This window comes from Mastomys coucha, unplaced genomic scaffold (genome assembly GCF_008632895.1).
Source record: "Mastomys coucha isolate ucsf_1 unplaced genomic scaffold, UCSF_Mcou_1 pScaffold21, whole genome shotgun sequence".
Classification (NCBI taxonomy): Eukaryota; Metazoa; Chordata; class Mammalia; order Rodentia; family Muridae; genus Mastomys; species Mastomys coucha.
The window spans coordinates 16,742,346-16,761,054 of NW_022196904.1; the positions used below are offsets into that span (position 1 = coordinate 16,742,346).

The 18,709-nt window shown below is 49.9% G+C and overlaps 1 protein-coding gene across 1 annotated transcript in view; it reads right to left on the minus strand.

Moving 5' to 3' along the window:
- The window catches only part of Clptm1 (CLPTM1 regulator of GABA type A receptor forward trafficking), a 33,040-nt gene continuing 14,331 nt past the window's right edge, over positions 1 to 18,709 (minus strand). The window contains exons 3-14 of the mRNA XM_031385591.1: positions 12,566 to 12,689; positions 11,658 to 11,816; positions 9,233 to 9,350; positions 5,758 to 5,843; positions 4,990 to 5,110; positions 4,337 to 4,581; positions 3,880 to 3,973; positions 2,390 to 2,580; positions 2,038 to 2,133; positions 1,609 to 1,744; positions 811 to 978; positions 1 to 718 (exon numbers count right to left, since the gene is read on the minus strand). Of these exons, the coding sequence (XP_031241451.1) occupies positions 447 to 718; positions 811 to 978; positions 1,609 to 1,744; positions 2,038 to 2,133; positions 2,390 to 2,580; positions 3,880 to 3,973; positions 4,337 to 4,581; positions 4,990 to 5,110; positions 5,758 to 5,843; positions 9,233 to 9,350; positions 11,658 to 11,816; positions 12,566 to 12,689 (1,810 nt within the window). The 3' untranslated portion in view covers positions 1 to 446. The remainder of the gene's footprint in view (positions 719 to 810; positions 979 to 1,608; positions 1,745 to 2,037; positions 2,134 to 2,389; positions 2,581 to 3,879; positions 3,974 to 4,336; positions 4,582 to 4,989; positions 5,111 to 5,757; positions 5,844 to 9,232; positions 9,351 to 11,657; positions 11,817 to 12,565; positions 12,690 to 18,709) is intronic.

Genomic DNA, 18,709 nt, shown 5'->3' on the forward strand with positions numbered 1-18,709 from the left:
TGGTTGAGCTTAAGTTAAACACCCATATGAATTTATTAAATCCAAACTGTGTTAAAGGGTGGCGGTCTGGGAGCAGAGTGGTCAGGGGACAAGGGACAAGATGATGGAGGACCACAGGCATCCCACAGAGGAGCCCTGGCCCCTTCCCCGCCTGGCCCACCCTCGGCGCCATATTGGCTTCACCATGATTCCCGATGGTGCTGGGCTGGCAGGGCGAGATGTCTGCAAACACATAGGAACAGACAGACAAGACGATGGATGGTGCCTCCACATACACACAGCCAGCCCCGGCCTGCCCGGCCCCATCTCACACATTGGGCTCTGGCCCTGGGGCCTCCTGCCGCCCCGGCCTGATCTGTCCAGGAAGAGGGCGACAAGGAGGGTAAGGGAGGGGCCTAGGTGGTGGGTGGTGGTCAGTCACCAGAAGCAGATGAGGACTGCAGTGGCTAATCCTTTTTCTTGTCCTCTGCTGGCTTTGGAGGGGCTTCCTGGGACTGACTGGCAGTGCAGGCCCCAGGAGTGGCCTTTGGGACTGTTGAGGCATCCTCTCCGGTGACAGCTGTGCTGGGTGCAGGTGTGAGAGGCCCTGCTGCAGTAGACGCCTGGGCCCTAGATGCCGCTGCTGAGACATCCTCTCCACTCATACCGAACTCGTTCACACGGGTGGGGTCGACGCGGTAGATCCACCGTTGGTAGAGGTAGATGAAGAAAACCACATCTGGGGGAAAGGACTGTGTGAGGGAGTGGCCCACTGCAGTGGGGATGAGGTTCCTCCCCGCCCACTGTGTCCCTGTGTTCTCTGGGCCTTACCATCCCTCAGGCAGCCAATCCGGTACATAACAGGCATCTTGATGACAAAAGCGAACAAGTCATCAATGAAAGTGTTGAGGGCCTTGTAGGTGAGCATTCGCCAGGGCAAATGGGCCACAGACTTGAGCTTGTAGTTGATGAAGAGTTGCGGTGTCATGGTAATGAAGCCTTCGGGAAGACAAAAGATACCATGAGCAGCTAACCCTGGCTCCCTCCGCTCCTCTAGCACAGCCTACTCCACATCTGCATTCTCTTTCCAACAAAAAAAATTTTTTTTTTGAGACAGGGTCTTAGGCTATAACTCGGGATGGCCTTGACTTCAGATATCCAATGTCCAGATCTTTATGTTGTCCCTCCTGGTCAGTTCTGGGGACTGTTAATGCATCTTTCCTCAGAGTGGTTCCTAAACTCCATCTAAGTGCACCTTTACTGCTCTGCCCCCATCTGTACTCAGTACTCACTGTGAGTGCCTGCCTTCTCTCTGCACTTTGGGATTCCCACAACACATGAATTCCTCTCTGTAGACCTGGCCAGAAGCATCCTTATAGCTCCCTATCCCCCTGGCTGCCCACCCTGGGTAGGCACTGTCTGGAGGCTGGTGAGTCCCAGGATAAGGCTTGGTTGCTGTGCTCACTGAAGCATGAGAACATGGGCTTCAGATGGTCTCTAGGCACAGGCCCTAAAAGTAGGGGCAAGCCCAGGCCTGGCAGCCAGCCCCAAGGCTGTGGCCTAAGAGAATGATGGACCTAGAACAGTGTGGATATGCCCTCCAGGCAGGGTAGAGCTAGGCCTGCTCACCAAAGGTCAGCAGGAAGCCGTAGAGCATGCTGAGCACCCAGGAGTACCAGCCCTTGTGCTCCAGGTACAGGAGGCTGTAGACGGCATAGCAGCCCAGCAGGGGAAAGAGGATCCATGACAGGTACCGGAACGCCATCTGTGGGTGAGGGTGGGGTGGGTGGTCACAGAACAGGCCGGCTCTGCAGCCCTGTTCAGTAGTTCTACTCCTTGTCCTCATCCGCCCACACCTGGTCCAGCAGGCTAGGCCAGGGGAATTTCCAGGTGGCTCTGGGAACTCTGGACTTGGCCAGGAAGTAGATGTGGCAAGTGGAGAACGCAGGGTGTGATATGGGCCTGGCAGTGATACTGGCAGGCAAGACCAACGGCCCAGCCTGTCCCTGATGAGTGCAGGTGCTTTGAGACCACCCCAGGGCCATGGGGGCCACTTACATCATCATATACTTTGGTTGAAGACTCAATGTAGGTGGACTTGTCTTTGAAGGTTGGGCAAGGGAAGATTCCTGCCACTCTATGCTCCCGGTCCAGCTGTAAAGGGAAAGTCAAGGTCAGCTGGGCCTGGCTCCTGCCACTCCCCAACCAGAACCGCCCCCTGCCCTTCCTCACTCTTCCCAGTTCCCCTGCCCTACTGTGACCCCAGAAAAATCCCCTACTGTGAAAATCCCCTAGGTCCTGAGAGCTAGGCAGGCATTGGGAAACCCCCAGAGACCAAGGCAGGTCCTGGCTAAGCAGGAGACCCCCTTCCCACCCTGCAAGCCCCACAGCAATATAGTGCCTGACTCACCCGGACGTCCATGACCTTGGTAATCTTCCAGAGGTCGATAAGGACCCCAATGAAGACGCTGACCTGTACCACGAAGTTGGTCTCATTGTCCAGGATGTAAAGAAGAACCACAAAGGACTGGAAAACGCCAAAGAAGACGGAGCGCACCGACAGCCCCTCCAGGGACTGACGACTATTCCAGAACTGAATGTCTGCAGAGTATGTGGGCACAGGTGGTCAGCAGCTTCTCCTAGGCTGCACTTTCTCCCACAAAAGCAGAGGGCACACAGGACCTTTCCCATGGTCATATGGGATAGGAAGATCAGTTCCCTAGGCTGGTCACCTGAGGGTCATCAGGTGCTAAGGGAAGCAGGTTAACTGGGACCATACCTGGGGCTGTACAGCCTTGCCTGGTAGAACCTGGGCAGACACCAGATCAGTATCACACAACGCCATCCCACCTCCCCTGGACAGAAAGATCCAGGGTGTGTGTTTGGAGACCTTCTCTTCTGGCCTCCCACTCAACCTGTGACCTATCCTTGAGGCACAGACAAGCCCTGGTTTTTGGTCTCCGTGTGGACACCTGGGGGACCTAAACTGACAACATCCTGCTATTTTCTGGTCTCCCTGGTGCTTGACTTCTAGAAGTGAAGCTGGATCACAAGCATTCAGGGCTCCTGGAATTCATGATTCAGGAGCATGGACCGTGGCCCACATGCCCAAACCTGGGGCTTAGCATATCCAACTCACAAGGTCATCCATTCCCCAAAATGGTGGGGAAGGGGGAGACCTGGCATAGTGGGGAAAGCCTAGCTCACCATGTGTGGCAAGACTTGCTCCTCACTAACCTCTGGCTGGGAACAGGTCCAGAACCTCACACAAGCTAGGTCAGCTCTCCAGGGCCAGCAGAGCATGGCGAAGCTCCCTACCTAAGGCCTTCCAGGAAAGGTCACACTGAGTACCCCTCAAATCTGCCCACTATATTCTTCTGGATGGCAGATTCCACTGCAGTGTCATCGTGACAGAGATGTCCATCACTCCTGCCAATTCCAGGAGCTTCAGGACACCTACTGACCCCCCCCCCCAACACACTATGGGCCACCAGCCTAGAGGCTGACAGAGCAGTTGGAATGACTGTTGTAGCAGAGCTGCACAGTTGCATGCCTGCCTCTGCCTCAGCACCTAGAGCTGAACACAGCAATGGGCTGTTCCAGAACTGGGTAGCTGTATGTTGGGGCCTCCCTGTCAGGCAGGGTGCTGGGAGCAGCCTCGGGGCTTCCCTTTCTTTTGGCTTTGGAGTTCCCCACCCTGCTTCCTGGTGGTACTACCCTGGCCTTGGCCCAGGCAGCAGGCCCAGTGTCTCCCTCAGTTCTGTGCCTAGTGGGGTCACTGTCCCTCTTCAGGCTTCCAGCCCTCTAGAGTACAGAGAGAGACTCCAGGTATGGAGAGGAAGCAGGGAGCAGATTACGTCCTCTGCCGGTTGCCTCGATGTCCCGGGCCCCCATGCCTACCATTTTTGAAAGCCAGGAATTCGAAGACACTGTGGACAATGGAGACGATGATGGTGAGTGCCAGAAGATATGGGCTGGTCTCCAGCAGAGCAACCTGGGGAGAGGAGCCTGTGAGCATTGCTCTGTCCCTGCTGCGGTACCTCATTTCCAAGAGCCATTTCCTACATGTCCCTTGGAATCCCAAGTAGGACCTGGTAAGACCTCTATAGATAGACCTGCTCTAGTGATCATCAGAGAGAGAGTGTTTGTTATGGGCAAGAGGAAAACAAGAAAAAATAAAGGAGTCAAGTCGGGAGCCAGGTCCCCAGAGTTAGCTAGGGTGAGGGACTCACTTCCTGCCCACTGCCTGGAGGCGGGGATGGGGAGCTGGGAGGCGGGGTAGACAGTTGAGAAACAGTATGGGGGAGCGTTAGGTGGGATTTCCCACTTCCCCTTGGCCTGTGGCCACCCCACACACCTTCACTGAATCCTGCTCCTCATCAGATTGCTCATACAACTCGTCACCTAAGAAGTTCCAGGGTGACTTGGTACTCTGTGCAGCATAGAGTTGCCAGCGCCATAGTGACAGCGGGCAGAAGGAGACACGCAGTGGTAGGCTGGCCAGGCTCTCATTAATAGGGTAGTAATCCTTCTGCAGGTTCCAGTAGTCATTGAAATAGATGATGGGGTAGTAGTCACCACTCACGGCATCAAACTTCACATCTGTGGGCACATGGGGCGGGCTCTGCTCAGCCTGGCCAAGACACCACATAGCATTTCTTGACTGTGCCATGAGGAGCAGAAGGGTCCCAAGACCTCAATGGAAAGGATGCAGTGGCAATGGGAGTGGCCCTGAATGAAGGCCACTGAAGCTTGTCTCCAGTACAGCTTACACTGGTGGTCATATACCCCCAACTCTATAGAAAACAGTGAGAAACCAGGTGTGAACTGATACCCAGGGACAGTTCTACAGCCATTCCCACCCACACTGGCCAGTCCTTGGCTAAGGAAGAGTGTGGGAGAGAAAGGATGGGCTTGGAGTGGTTAGGAAAGTGTGGAGCTAGAAGGGTCTCTCATAGATGGGCTGGAGGAAGACAAGGTCACAGGCCCTGAGCTTTTGGCTCAGCTTACATTGGTCCAGTGGGGGTGGCACACTGCCCTTCACCCATGGTGTATGGTCATCCACGATGTTGATGGTGATGTTGGGGTGCCAGTGCGAGATTACTTCTACAGGGCCATAGTCCTCAGCCCTCTGTGGGGAAATGGGAAATGAGCAGTAGGCTTTGGGCAGCCAGAGGTCCCATAAATACTACTGCTTATGCCCTCCCATAACAACACAGCCAGTGTAGCTATGGCTGGTAGGTGCATGCTGATAGCAATCACCTATTAAGCCTGACATGAGACTCAAAGATCCAACCATCCTCCACCTCCTCATCTGAAGTAAGGAGAGGCTTGTGGAGGCAGAGGCAGGCTAGTCATAGGAAGAGCCTTGGCATCCCCTCTCAGAGTGGCTCTACTTCATTCTGGGACCATGCCTCCTGCCCAAAGCCACAGAAGAAGGTAAGCTCTGTGCCTTTAGAAAAATGTCCTGGTTTGCTCAGCCCACTAAGAAGCCACAGAGCTCATAAAGCCTACAACTGCTCTAAGCCCTGCTCCTGCTCCGTGCCAGCCTCTTCACCTGCTGCCTCTGTGAGCTGGAACAAGGATCCCACGTGAAATGGGCTCATAGCAAGATGTACATAAGGGCCCCTGGGCTGACCTGTCTGCAGTCTTCTTGCTGCAGTGCTCGCATCCCTGAACTCCTCCCAGAGTGCACAGAAGGGGCAGGCACTTGGCCTGACCAAAAACTGTATGCAGCTAGGTAATACCATGAACCCCAGCAACCCCACTTCTGTTTACCTTGATCATTTCTGGGTCAGCTTCTGTCTCTCCTGTCAGTAAGTTCTTGGTTTTCTGAAATCGCCTACGCTTGTATTTGTTGATCACTGTGGGCAGAGGGAGGTGGGTGAGGTCTGTGAACACTTGCTATCCCATGGTAGCTTCCCACTAATGATTATATCACTTGAGAAGCCTCAACCACCCCCTAAATTTCAAGGACCCACCATCCCACCTTTACAGAGAAGTACCACTTATATAGATCACCAGGCAGAAAGCAGAGCCTCCTATCTCTAAAACCTGCTTGGCCACTCCCTAAGCCAGCAAAGGACACATACCTACTTGGAGCCCACACTACACCATTGCTCCCTTCCTCAAGACCTCCTTCCTGCATGGCTGTAGCCATTGTTTTTCTGAACTGCACCTCACCCAGTATCTTAGGCTGGCCTCCAGCTGAGGACTACAGGCATGAGCCACTTCACTGTGTTCACCTCCCCAAGGAGGCGATACAGGAGGTGTCTGTCTCCTGGACAGCTGAATTCCATCACAATACACGCCCACCTGCCTCCTAGTTAAACCATGTGCTCTGTACCCTGGGCTCAGGGACAGCCCACTGAATACATGGCCACACAGGGGGAGTTAGAGAGCAGTTCCAGAGAAGGTCTGGTGCTAGCAACGTGAGAAGCCAGCATGAGAACTCTGACTGTGAATCCCCAGCCACAAGTGGACTTGCTTCCCCTTGCGAAGGTCGGGCCAGCCAGGGTTCCCACCACCTTGCTTGACAAGAGCAAAGGGTTGACCACGCCCTCCCAACTTGGATGTCACTAGCTCTTACTCACATTGAGAAGGAAAACTGCCTCCCTTGCTGAACCTAGTAGTTAATGGCCGAGGCAAGAGAATCAGAGTAAATTCAAGGCCAGCCTAAGCAACCTAGTGAGAGCCTCTCAAAATAAAGCCAGAAGCCACTGGAGAGATGGCTTGTAGGTGACAGCATTAGGGTGCAAGTACTTATATACAGGCAAACACTCAAATAAATAAAACCAAATACTCTTAACAAAACAGAAGTGGCTGGGCAAGATGACACAAGCCTTTAATCCCAGTACACAAGAAGTGGAGGCAGAAATAACTGAGTTCAAGGCTAGCCTGGTGAGTTACAGGCCAGCCAGGAAAGCACAGAGACCCTTTTTCAAAAAACAAAAAACAAAAAAAATTAAAACAATGATAAAATGGACTTTTAATTGTCAGTGATGGAACTCCTGCCTAGAATTCCCCCACCAAGGAGCTTGGGGCTATGGCCTAGAATTACCTCCCCAAGTGCTGGGGGTGTGGCTCAGTGGTAGAGCCCCTGCCTAGAATCCCCCAGTGAGGGGTTGGGGGTGTGGCTCAGTGGTAGAGCCCCTGCCTAGAATCCCCGAGTGAGGGGCTGGGGGGCGTGGCTCAGTGGTAGAGCCCAGGCCTAGAATCCCCCAGTGAGGGGCTGGGGGCGTGGCTCAGTGGTAGAGCCCCTGCCTAGAATCCCCCAGTGAGGGGCTGGGGCGTAGCTCAGTGGTAGGACATCTGCCTAGAATGTCCCTGTAAGAGGCCCAAGAGCACAGATGAAAGTACAGTCTACTATGTGAAAAGCCCTAGATTCCACCAAGAGGCAAACAAAAACAAGAAGGCCTGTGCTGCTGAGCTGCTTCATTCCATCCCTACAAGGGAACAGGGAACTAGCCAACATAGAGTTCTGGGCTAAGATCACATAGCTGGTCTCCTACAAGCTAAGGGATGCTGGTGAATTAATGCCACTTCCTGGAACCTCAGTAACTACCATGGAGAATGAGGATAAAGCCCACACCTCTTCATGACCAAAAGCCTGCAGCTCTTACAACATCAATATCATTCTACTTTTTCTCGAACTCTTTGGAAACTAGCCCACTTGCCCAGCTGGAGTAGCAAGCACCCTTGGGTATCTCAGAGAATCAACTCCAGAGACATCCTCCAAGAAGGGAGGAGGCTGTCAACCTTCAAGATTACAAGCAACAGACAGGGCTAACGAAAACGGGGTATACAGACATGGACACACACATTCACACACACAAACGTAGTACCCACACAATAACTTACAATCATCCATAGCCCCAGTTTTAGAGGATCTGACCCCTGCCATCACCAGGAATGTACATAGTGCACATACATATATGCAGGTATAACACACACATAAAATATGATAGATAAATAGATTAGATAGATAGATAGATAGATAGATAGGTATAGATTGACTAATTGATTGATTCTAATAAGAAACTGCCCTTGTCCTACGGGAGCAGAGAAGCCCTGTTCTGGAAGACCAAGCTTCTAAGGCTGCTCCAACCAGAATGGAGGCACAGATGCTGGTAGAACTGGGCATTAGCTATGGGTATGATACATAATTCACTCTGAAACTTGTCTCCACAAACAATGTAAAATACCATGCTTGTCCAGCAGCTCCATGTTGAGATAATGAATTCAGTTATTACTGCTTTGCTTTGCGTTTCTCTTGGTGTGATGTAAGAGCGCGCCTGTGTGGGAGCATGAGAGTGAGGGAATGCGGAGGCCTGAGAAAGACATCAGTTGCTTTCTTGTATACACCAAGGGAAGGGCTCCCTGGGCTGCCTTGGCAGTAGACAAGGATGCTGGGAACACAGACTCTGGCTCTCACTTTAACCACTGAACCATCTATCTAGCTACTGTTTTTGTTTTTGAGATGTGATCTGGCTATATGGCCAGGAATTTACTATGTATCCTAGGACGGCCTTGAGCTCACCATCCTCCCACTTCAGTCTTATAAGTGCTGGGATTAAGGTACTTACTACCAGATGCTGCTCAGTACATTTGTCGCCATTACCATAACTAACCAAGTGGCTTATTTACTTCCACACTAAGACTGTGCAGCAGGAAGCTATAGGCACCAAATCCATGGACAATGCCGCCCCAGCACTTAATCACTGGCCTTTAGAGAAAAGAGGGCTGCTTTTCTTTTCTTTATTTCTGTCTCTTCTTTTTTTTTTTCTTTTCTTTTCTTTTTTGGAGACAGTCTCACACAATCCAGCTGGCCCTGAATTCCCTAATCAGGGATCAAGGATGACCTTGAACGTCAGGTCCTCTTCTACCCCTCCAATGCTGGAATCACAGGTGTATACTTAGGGGAGCCAATCCAGGGCTTCCTGCATGACAAGCAAGCACTCTGCCAACTGAGCCCCAGCTGCCCTTTCATATCAGCTGGCTCCAAATTCCTGCCTCTGCCTCAGCCTTAGCCCCTCACCTCCCTAGCTAGGATTGGGGCTTGCATCACACCCAGATTCTCTTGCTCTCACAAGCAGGCTCCTGGGTGTCCCAGAGCTAGTAACATGAGTGGGGCCAGTGCCTGTCTCATCAATCCTGAGTCTAGAACACAGAGCTCCTGCCTGCTCCACAAGACCTGAGATGGCATACAACACTCCAGTCAGGTTCCACCAGGACCAGAAGGGAAGTAACTTACTCCGGGACATGTGGACAGTGGCAAGCCGGCGGTACAGGGCCTTCTGCCGGGGATCTGGGTGGAAGCCACTCTTGGTGAAGTAGACATGGATATAGATGGAGCCATTCTGCTGTACACTCTGCAAGAGAAGGTGATTGGTGAATGAGGCTTAGAAAATGACAAGGCCCATGTCACCTGCCTACAGTAGCTCCCACTTACTTCCAAGTCTGCAGCAGCTTACTCAAGGCACAGCGGCTGACTGGTTCTGTCCTAAATGCTGAAGTAAAACAGACTGAAGATTGGGTTCCAGCTGAACCGGACACTCAGAAACACAACTGTGGGATGTAGGCCATCCAGCACTGCAACAAGGACTGCCCAGCTCTGGTCTAACAGACCACGAAGCGCAGGGCTACACTAGTGAGTTCACAGGAACAGAGCACTTCAGCCCTGCATTGCCACAGGTCACAATATGACCCAATTGTGCTGATGAGGCTAGGGACTCACTCACACCCAAGGATTAGAGACAGGCTGCAAGGGAGTCAGCACTCAGTTTTCTGAAAGCCAGTTGTAGCAGTGCATGCCTCTAATTCAAGCTGAAGTAGGAGGACTGAGAATCTGAGGCAAGCTTAGGCACAAGGCAGACCATATTATGATAAAACAAAAGAAAACAGAAAATAACCAATCTGTGAGCTCATGACCCACTTTTCCACCTTCCACGGTGTCACATCCCACTGCCCCTCTGGTCAAAGCCTTCCTCACTCTCAACTTCCTAGGACTAGGGAAGAAAAGGGGGATCTGAGCTGAGCCTGATGTGTGACCGTCAGGCAGAGCCTGGCCCACACAGGGTCCTCCAAGCCCACCAGCTGCTTCTTGGGGATGAAACCCAAGTCCCCAAGAACAGCTCACTGGTCCCCTATTCTTTCCTGAACTTCCAGAAAGGGCCTGAGCTTGACAGTATGGCCATAGCATGACTGGAGTCACAGACCGTATGTGCCCATGCAGATCCAACCACTCAGGATTGGGGCATCTCTCCTCCCCCACTCCCAAAGCCCACTGGGTACAAAGGACAAGAGTACCACCACACCACCAATTAACAAGTGCACACTGGCTGCAGTAGCAGTCCTGGGCACAGGCCTACCATTTCAGTCACTCAGGAGACTAATATTTATAAAATGTGTTCAGAGTTCAGAGCCTGGACACTCAGTGTCCCTATCTAAAGAGGGGTAGGGGGGGCTGAGGTCAGGTGTGACAGTATATTCCTATAATTCAAGCAGCTGAATGAAGGTTCTAAACTAGTTTCTGCTACACAGCAAGACTAGCCTCAGCTACATGAGACTGTCTCAAAAAAATAAAATCCTTTCGCTGGAGAGATGACTCAGTGATTAAGAGCACTGACTGCTTTTCCAGAGGCCCTAACCACATGGTGGCTCACAACCATCTGAATGGGATCCGATGCCCTCTTCTGGTGTGCCTGAAGACAGCTACAGTGTACTCACATACATAAAATAAAAATAAATTGTTAAAAACATTTAACAAGGGCTGGAGAGATGGCTCGGTGGTTAAGAGCACTGACTGTTCTTCCAGAGGTTCTGAGTTCAATTCCCAGCAACCACACGGTGGCTCACAACCATCTGTAATGGGATCAGATGTCTTCTGTACTCATATATACATAAAATAAATAAATCTTTAAAAATAAACAAACAAGCCGGGTGGTGGTGATGCACACTTTTAATCCCAGCAGTTGGGAGGCAGAGGCAGGTGGATTTCTGAGTTCGAGGCCAGCCTGGTCTACAGAGTGAGTTCCAGGATATCCAGTGCTATACAGAGAAACCCTGTCTCGAAAAACCAAAACCAAACAAACAAACAAATAAATAAATAAATAAAATAAAATCCACCAGGAGGTGGTGGCACATGCCATTAGTCCCAGCACTTGGGAGGCAGAGGCAGGGAGCAAAAGGAATCTCTCACTAGCTGTTGACCTTGAGAAAGTCACCATGCTGCTGCTAACCCCAGGTTCATCTATCACACACAGCACAAGCAGCAGTTACATGAGACAGTAACAGTCACAGGGGTCAATAATGCTTCTTTTTGTTTTAAGACACATCTTCCCATAATTCACAGCCTAGTTTTGAACTCATGGTAATCCTGCCTAAGCTCTCTAAGTGCTGGGAGACTAGAGAGGAGTGTTACCATGCTCAGCTGCAACACTTCTCAAAGGAATGGGGTACAGATGTTTCCACATATCAATCTGGCTTGGCTTCTGAACAGGAAATGCCCCATCGTTGTTCATTCATATAACCTGGAAACTATGCCTTTGGCATCACTGTGCTGAGTGGACCCCTCAGGGACAGCTACTGATGGCTAACTGGCTAAAGTTGGGATCCACACCACACTAGATGGCTTAGAGGACCCAGGCCGAGACAGGCGGATTGTGGGGAGGACCCACCTGTGGGATGTCAAGCTCTGCAAAGTGCTCATAGCAGCCATCGGAGTTCTCTCCACTGGTCCAGTCACCATACACCAGGTCATGCTGCTCCCAGAAGAGAGCCGAGGTGGCATTGAAGTCTGTGAAGTGCTCGTGCTCTGAGATGTACACGTGCAGGTTCTGTGGAATGTAGGAGGGTGTGGGGACGCTGGTCAGATGCTGGTAATGTTATTTGTGGACAATGCCTGATAGAAACTGGTCAGTTCAACTTTGGCTTTTGTTATATGTCCACTCTACCCTGAACTGTGACACCAAGGAGCCCTACACTACCAATGATGAACTTAAGGACAGGGAAAGCAGGATGACCACGGATGACCTCCCAGTTGGAACTGGACAGATCTGGGGCAAGGAAGTCAAGCGCCTGTGCCTCAGGAGGGGAGGCAAGCTTAGGGAGCCTCCTCCTACTCAGTCCGAGACTCCCACCAACTATTCCCATCCCTAGGATCCATTATTTGACAGTGGCCTACTGACAGGCTGAGATACACAGCAACAGAGCTAAGCAGAGAACAGAACGGACCTGGAAGAGCTTGAGGGGGAGGAGTCTGGTGGCTGTGCTGTTAGCTCAGGAACCTGAACTGATCCCAGTTACCCTTGTCACCCTCAACCACGAGGGCCAAACATGTTTCTGAAAGAAAGCACCGGGGACCCTGTTGCAATAGGTGCACAACAACCGGGAAGTCTACTGTGCGAGCTCCCAAGAGTCCTGTTTCCTCAGTGTCCCTCGGGTGGCACAGGTCACCTGCACTGATGGGCTAGAGCATCTGGGACCCATATGTCTACAGAGCTGACGCAGCTGGGAACTGTCCCATCCTGCCTGTCCTCACCACATCACTGTCCCAGCCCTCTACTTGCCTTCCACCCAGCATTACCATTAGAGTGTCTTTGGGGAATAGGTTTCGGCTGGCGACGCGTGGAGCCCCTCCAGGGCCCGACTGGTCCTGAGAGGACGGCCCTCGGCGGAACCAGCTGCTGATGGCCCAGATGATGAAGATCCTAAGGAAAGAAGCAGGGGCAAGTAAGTCCTACACTCTTTGCTGGAGTCCACTGTGTCAGTCTCCAAACCCAACCCCTGCTCTCTGAGGTCTGAGGCCACTGAGAAAGCAGTGGTGGAGCTAGTGAAGACACAGTGCCCTTGAAGGACAGAGGCTCAAGAAGCCCTTTACAAGCACAGGGCCACCTTGATCCCTCCAAGATCTCATGTCATATATGGGCCACAGGGCTTAGCCACTCAAACTCAAGAGTTGGGAGATCTAAGGCAGTCAAGGTGACCCAGGCTTTGGCGGCCGAAGGATCTAGAATCTTCCTACGGTACTGCAGGAAACCTTTGTGTTATTACTTTCAATTTCAATTGAAAACTACAGAAGCTGGAAGTAATGGGTTAGCCTTTTAGCCACAGAAAAGCCAAGTTTTGGTGGTGGTGATTTTTTTGTGTGGGTGCTAGTAGAGAGTGAACTAAGGCTTTTCACATGTTAGCCAAGTGTTCTACTGCTGAACCATACCCATATCCCCTCACTGGGGGATTCTAGGCAAGTGCTTTACCACTGAGCCATACCTCCAGCCCCTCAATTGGGAGTTCTAAACTTTAGCACTTAACAGTATCCCCAGACTTTTTTTTCCTTTTCAGCCAGCCCCAATCCCCACCCCTTTTTTGAGACATGGTTTCTCTTTGTAGCCCTGACTGTCCTGGAACTCACTCTATAGACCATGCTGGCCTCCAACTCACAGAGATCTGCCTGTCTCTGCCTCCTGAGCACTGGGATTAAAGGGGTGAACTAGTAAGCAAGCCAGAATTTTATTAATGCCCTCTTCTGGTGTGTCTGAAGACAGCTACAGTGTACTCATTTATAATAATAAAAAAATCTTAAAAAAAAAAAAAAGAATTCAAAGCCATCAGGCACTGGTGGCGCACACCTTTAATCCCAGCACTTGGGAGGCGGAGGCAGGTGGATTTTTGAGTTCAAGGCCAGCCTGGTCTACAGAGTGAGTTCCAGGACAGCCATGGCTACACAGAGAAACCCTGTCTTGAAACACCCCCCCCCCAAAAAAAAAAGAATTCAAAGTCATCATTACTACTCAGTGAGCTCAAGGCCAGCCAGAGCTGTCTCCTGTCTCCAAAACAAAACAATAAAAAACCCATCAAAATAAAACTGCAAACAAACAACAAAACAAAACAAAATAGGGCCGGGCGGTGGCGGCACATGCCTTTAATCCCAGCACTTGGGAGGCAGAGGCAGGTGGATTTCTGAGTTCAAGGCCAGCCTGGTCTACAGAGTGAGTTCCAGGACAGCCAGTACTATACAGAGAAACCTGTCTCGAAAAAACAAAAACAAAAAAAACAAAAACAAAACAGGACTCAGACAAAGCAACTGTCATGGACTGGCCTATGGATGTTTGTGGAGAACTGTCTTCATTATTAAGTGATTCGGAGGGCCCACTGTGAGTGGTATCATCTCTAAGCTGATGGCCCTGGGCTATGTAAAAAGCTATATCCAAACATAGTTATGTGAGTCAGCCAACAAGAAGTGTTCCTCCACAGTTTTAGTTCTATATTCATACTGTAACTCCCCTCAGTGTAACCTGGAAATATAAGCCAAATAAGCCCTTTCTACCTTGAGCTCCTTTTATCTCAGTAACAGAAAAGTAATCCCGTGTATAACTCCAGCTCTAAGGGATGCCCTCTCCTAGCCTCAGCACACATATAGCCACATGCAGCACATATATGCATGTGTGCACACACTTTCAGAGTTTTCACTTCATTTATTTATGTTTGCTTATTTATTTATTTTGGTTTTTTCAAGACAGGGTTTTTCTGTGTAACTGTCCTGGAACTTGCTTTGTAGACTATGCTGGCCTCAAACTCACAGAGATCTGCCTGTGCTGATCCCAAGGTTTGGGAATAAAGGTATATACCATTTTTTTTTCAATTAAGATGAAACAAACAAAAAACTACAATCAGTCAATAAAGCTATTTTTTGTTTGTTTGTTTGTTTGTTTTTCAAGACAGGTTTCTCGGTATAGTCCTGGCTGTCCTGGAACTCACTCTGTAGACCAGGCTGGCCTTGAACTCAAAAATTCTCCTGCCTCTGCCTCCCAAGTGCTGGGATTAAAGGCATGCACCACCTCTGCCTAGCTCAATTTTTTTTTTTCAAAATTAATTACTATATTAAAGGAGCCATGGGAACAGCATGCAGGTCAGTCTCAAGCGCTTCCCTAGTATATGCAAGGCTCCAAGCTCTAATCTTGTAACACACACACACACACACACACACACTGTATCAATATATTCTGTATTTGCAATTATACTGTCATAGCAAGGGTACAACGGGCTGTCTCTCTCCATCAGAAGAGACAACCAAACAATAGGTCGAAAATACTAAGGAAAGAAGGAAACTGTATCTGGGCTTGGTGCCTGCCTGTAGTGCAGGACACCAGCTTGGGCACCACTCTCACATCATCTTCTGAAGAACAGCTTAGACTTTAGGCTGGGCAGCAAGCCACCACAATGCTCCTGCCTCTGCCTCTTACCACCAGGGTTGAGGTTTCAGATTCCTTCAGGCACATATGGGTGCTGGGGACTGCACTAAGGTTCTCATGCTGTGCACTAGCAGTCTCAGTCTGTAGCTGGGGTTAGCCTGGAACTTAAAATCCTTCTGCTTCAGGCTCCCGACTGCTAGTCCCGTGCGTGTACTGCCAACATTCACCCTCAGATAAGACTCTTGTTTCTTTTTGAGACAGTGCTTCTCTGTGTAGCCCTAGCTATAGAATTTCCTGTGTAGACCAGGCTGGCCTGAAACTCAAGATCACCTTCCTCTGCCTCCCTGTGCCAGGATTAAGGGTGTGCACCACCACTGCCCAGCTTTAGGCAAGACTCCTAACATTTTTGTGACCTTGAAGTGGGGTGAGAAGAGCATGCAGCTGACTCCACTGAGTTGTGATGGCACTACCAGCACGGGAGCCTAGCATCCACCCCAATGCCTGCTTTCCCTGGGGTAGCTGCTCCTGTCATTTCATCAAGGAAAATATGAATGGGCAGCTCTCAGGGTGGACCTCAGACACAGCACTGTCCTGGCGTGCACAAGGCCCTGGGTTTCAAACCTGGCACTGCAGACAAAAAAACAAACAAACAGCAACAAAAAAACCCTACTTAAGTAGAAAAGTACTGAGAGTGATAGCTTGGTGGGTTGGTGCCTCCCGGCTGAGCCCTATTAGGGCAGGACTGGGCACAAGGACTTGCCTCTGCCTGTTGAAACCAAGGAGCCCTGGGGTCTGGGATCTCAGGGGTTGCAGCCCAGCTGAGCCATCTGCTCCCCAATGCACATAGCTGACAAAGGTCTGGAACCAGTGCTCTCTGGGGACCCCTGCTGCTTTCATGGGAAGCTCCCACTTAGGTAAATAGTCCAAGGAGACTGTGGGAGCAGAACTGCCCGCTCATAGGGGCATCTGTGGATCCTCAGCCCTCTAGCCTCCTGTCCCCATGTGTGAAACAAGGCAGGCTAGATGAGTGCTTTCCAGGGCTTGGGTCCTGGACATGTGGAGTGCATGTGAGAACAGCTGTACATCATCCCAGAGAGCTTGTGGGGCAAAGAAAACCCTTCCTCTGTGCACCCAAGCCTATAGGGAAGAGACTGTCCCAAGGCTTCCCAAATGATTGCAGTAAAGGCAGCATGTTGGCTCATGCCTGTGATTCCAACACTTGGTAGGTAAAAGGACTACTCAAGTTTCAGGCCAAACTGGACTATGGGTTGAGACAATGTCTCAAAAACAAAACAAAAGAAAAACCTGCTTAAGAAAGAAAATAAAAAGTATGCATTAAATTCTCTACCCCATTCCAAATAGCCTTTGTTGCAGAAATGGGAGGTTGGGTTCAAGACAGGTTTTCTCTGTGAGGCTCTGGCTGTCCTGGAACTAGCCCTAGTAGGCCAGCTCAAACTGAGAATCTGCCTGACTCTGTTTCCTGAGTACTGGGATTAAAGGTGTGCACCACCACCACTCAGACAGTCCAAATAGATATTTTTTCAGTTAGAAAGAAGCTCAGAAAGCTTATAAACAAATATGGATATGATACCTCATGATTGTTAATTCCAGCACCCAGGAGGCAGAGACAGGAGGATCACTGAAAGCTTAAAATTAGCTTGGATTACAGTGAGTTTAATGCTGGTCAGGAATATATATATAAATTGGTATCTCAAAAAACAAAACACACACATACACACACACACACATGCACATACACACAAACTTGGAAAGAAAGAATCCTCTCTCTCCACTCCTTCTCATGCCCCACTCCTCCAACTCCACTAGGAAACACCAATGCAGGTGAAACGTAAGCTCAAATGTGTGGGCATCATCCCACTGATTATATGACTGACATAGAGGGCCACTGTCACATAATCTGCTTGGGGTGGAGGGTGCCTTATGCATTACTTAATTATCCCAGAATCTTAGTACTCATATATAAATCTGGCACTCAGAGCTGGAGAGATGGCTCAGTGGTTAATAGCTGCTCATCCAGAGATCCTGAGTTCAATTCCCTGTACCCACAGGGAAGCTCATCAAGGGATCCAACATATGCAGATATAAATAAAATGAAATAATAAAAAATAAAACTGGCTGGGTATAGTGGCACAGACCTTTAATCCCAGCACTAGGGACGCAGGGACAGGCAGATCTCTTTAAGTTTGAGGCCAGCCTGGTCTACAGAGCAATTTCCAGGACAGCCAGGGCTACACAGAGACCCTGTTTGGCACTCAACTGGTAGAAGTATGTCATCCTCAGCTAAACAAAAACTTTTATTTAAGAGTATTCTTGACTGCACAAGACCTTGTATCAAAACATAAATCAAGATAAAAATCCCTGGATCTAGTATTTGTGTGTGTGTGTGTGTGTGTGTGTGTGTGTATGTGTATTTCTAGCCATCCTAGAACTTACTATATAGAGCAGGCTGGTTTCCAACTCGGAGATCTGGTTGCCCCTGCCATCCAAATGCTGGAACTAAAGGCGTGCACTATCATACCCAACCCTGGTGCTGAAGAGATGGATGGGTCAATGGTTAGCAGCACTTGTTCTTCTCCTTAAATACTGGGATTCAATTCCTGATACCCACACGGGGACTCACAGCCATCAGTTACTCCAGCTCTAGGGGATCTGATGCCTTTTCTGACTTCTGAAGTCCTCAAGCACACTTAGGGTACAAAGATACACACATACAGGCAAAATACTTATACACATAAAGCCATCTTAAAATCAATGAAAGAAAGAAAGAAAGGAAGGAAGGAAGAAAGAAAGAAAGGAAGAAAGAAAGAAAGGAAGGAAGGAAGCAAGCAAGCTCTAACCAACTAGACATACACTCTGGCAATCACAGCCCTGGAGAGGGGAGGCAGGAGGATTACAGCAAATTCAAGGTCAGCCTGAGCTACAGACTGCGACACTGCCTTTAATTCCAGCAGGAGGCAGAGGCTAGGGGATTTCCGTGAGTTCCATGCCAGGTAGTTACATGATGAGGCCCTGTCTCAATACATACATACATACATACATACATACATACATACATAACATAAATCCAAAAATAGGGCTTGTGCTATGGATGGCTCATCATAAGTAAAGTGCCTCACTATGCAGGCCTGGTGACCATGTGTCTTAGTGAGGGTTTTACTGCCGTGAGCAGACACCATTACCAAGGCAACTCTTATAAGGACAACATTTAATTGAGTCTGGCTTATAAGTTCAGATGTATAGTCCATTATCATCAAGGTGGGGACATGGCAGCATCCAGGCAGGCATGATGCAGGAGGAGCTGAGAGTTCTACATCTTCATCTGAAGGCTGCTAGGAAAATATTGGCTTCCAGGCAGCTAGGATGCAGGTCTTACAGTCCACACACACAGTGACACACCCACACCCAGGGCTGAGCACACACAAACCATCACACTACATAAAAAGTAGGAGAAAGCACTTGGAAGGCAGAGGCAGGTGGATTTCTGAGTTCGAGGCCAGCCTGGTCTACAGAGTGAGTTC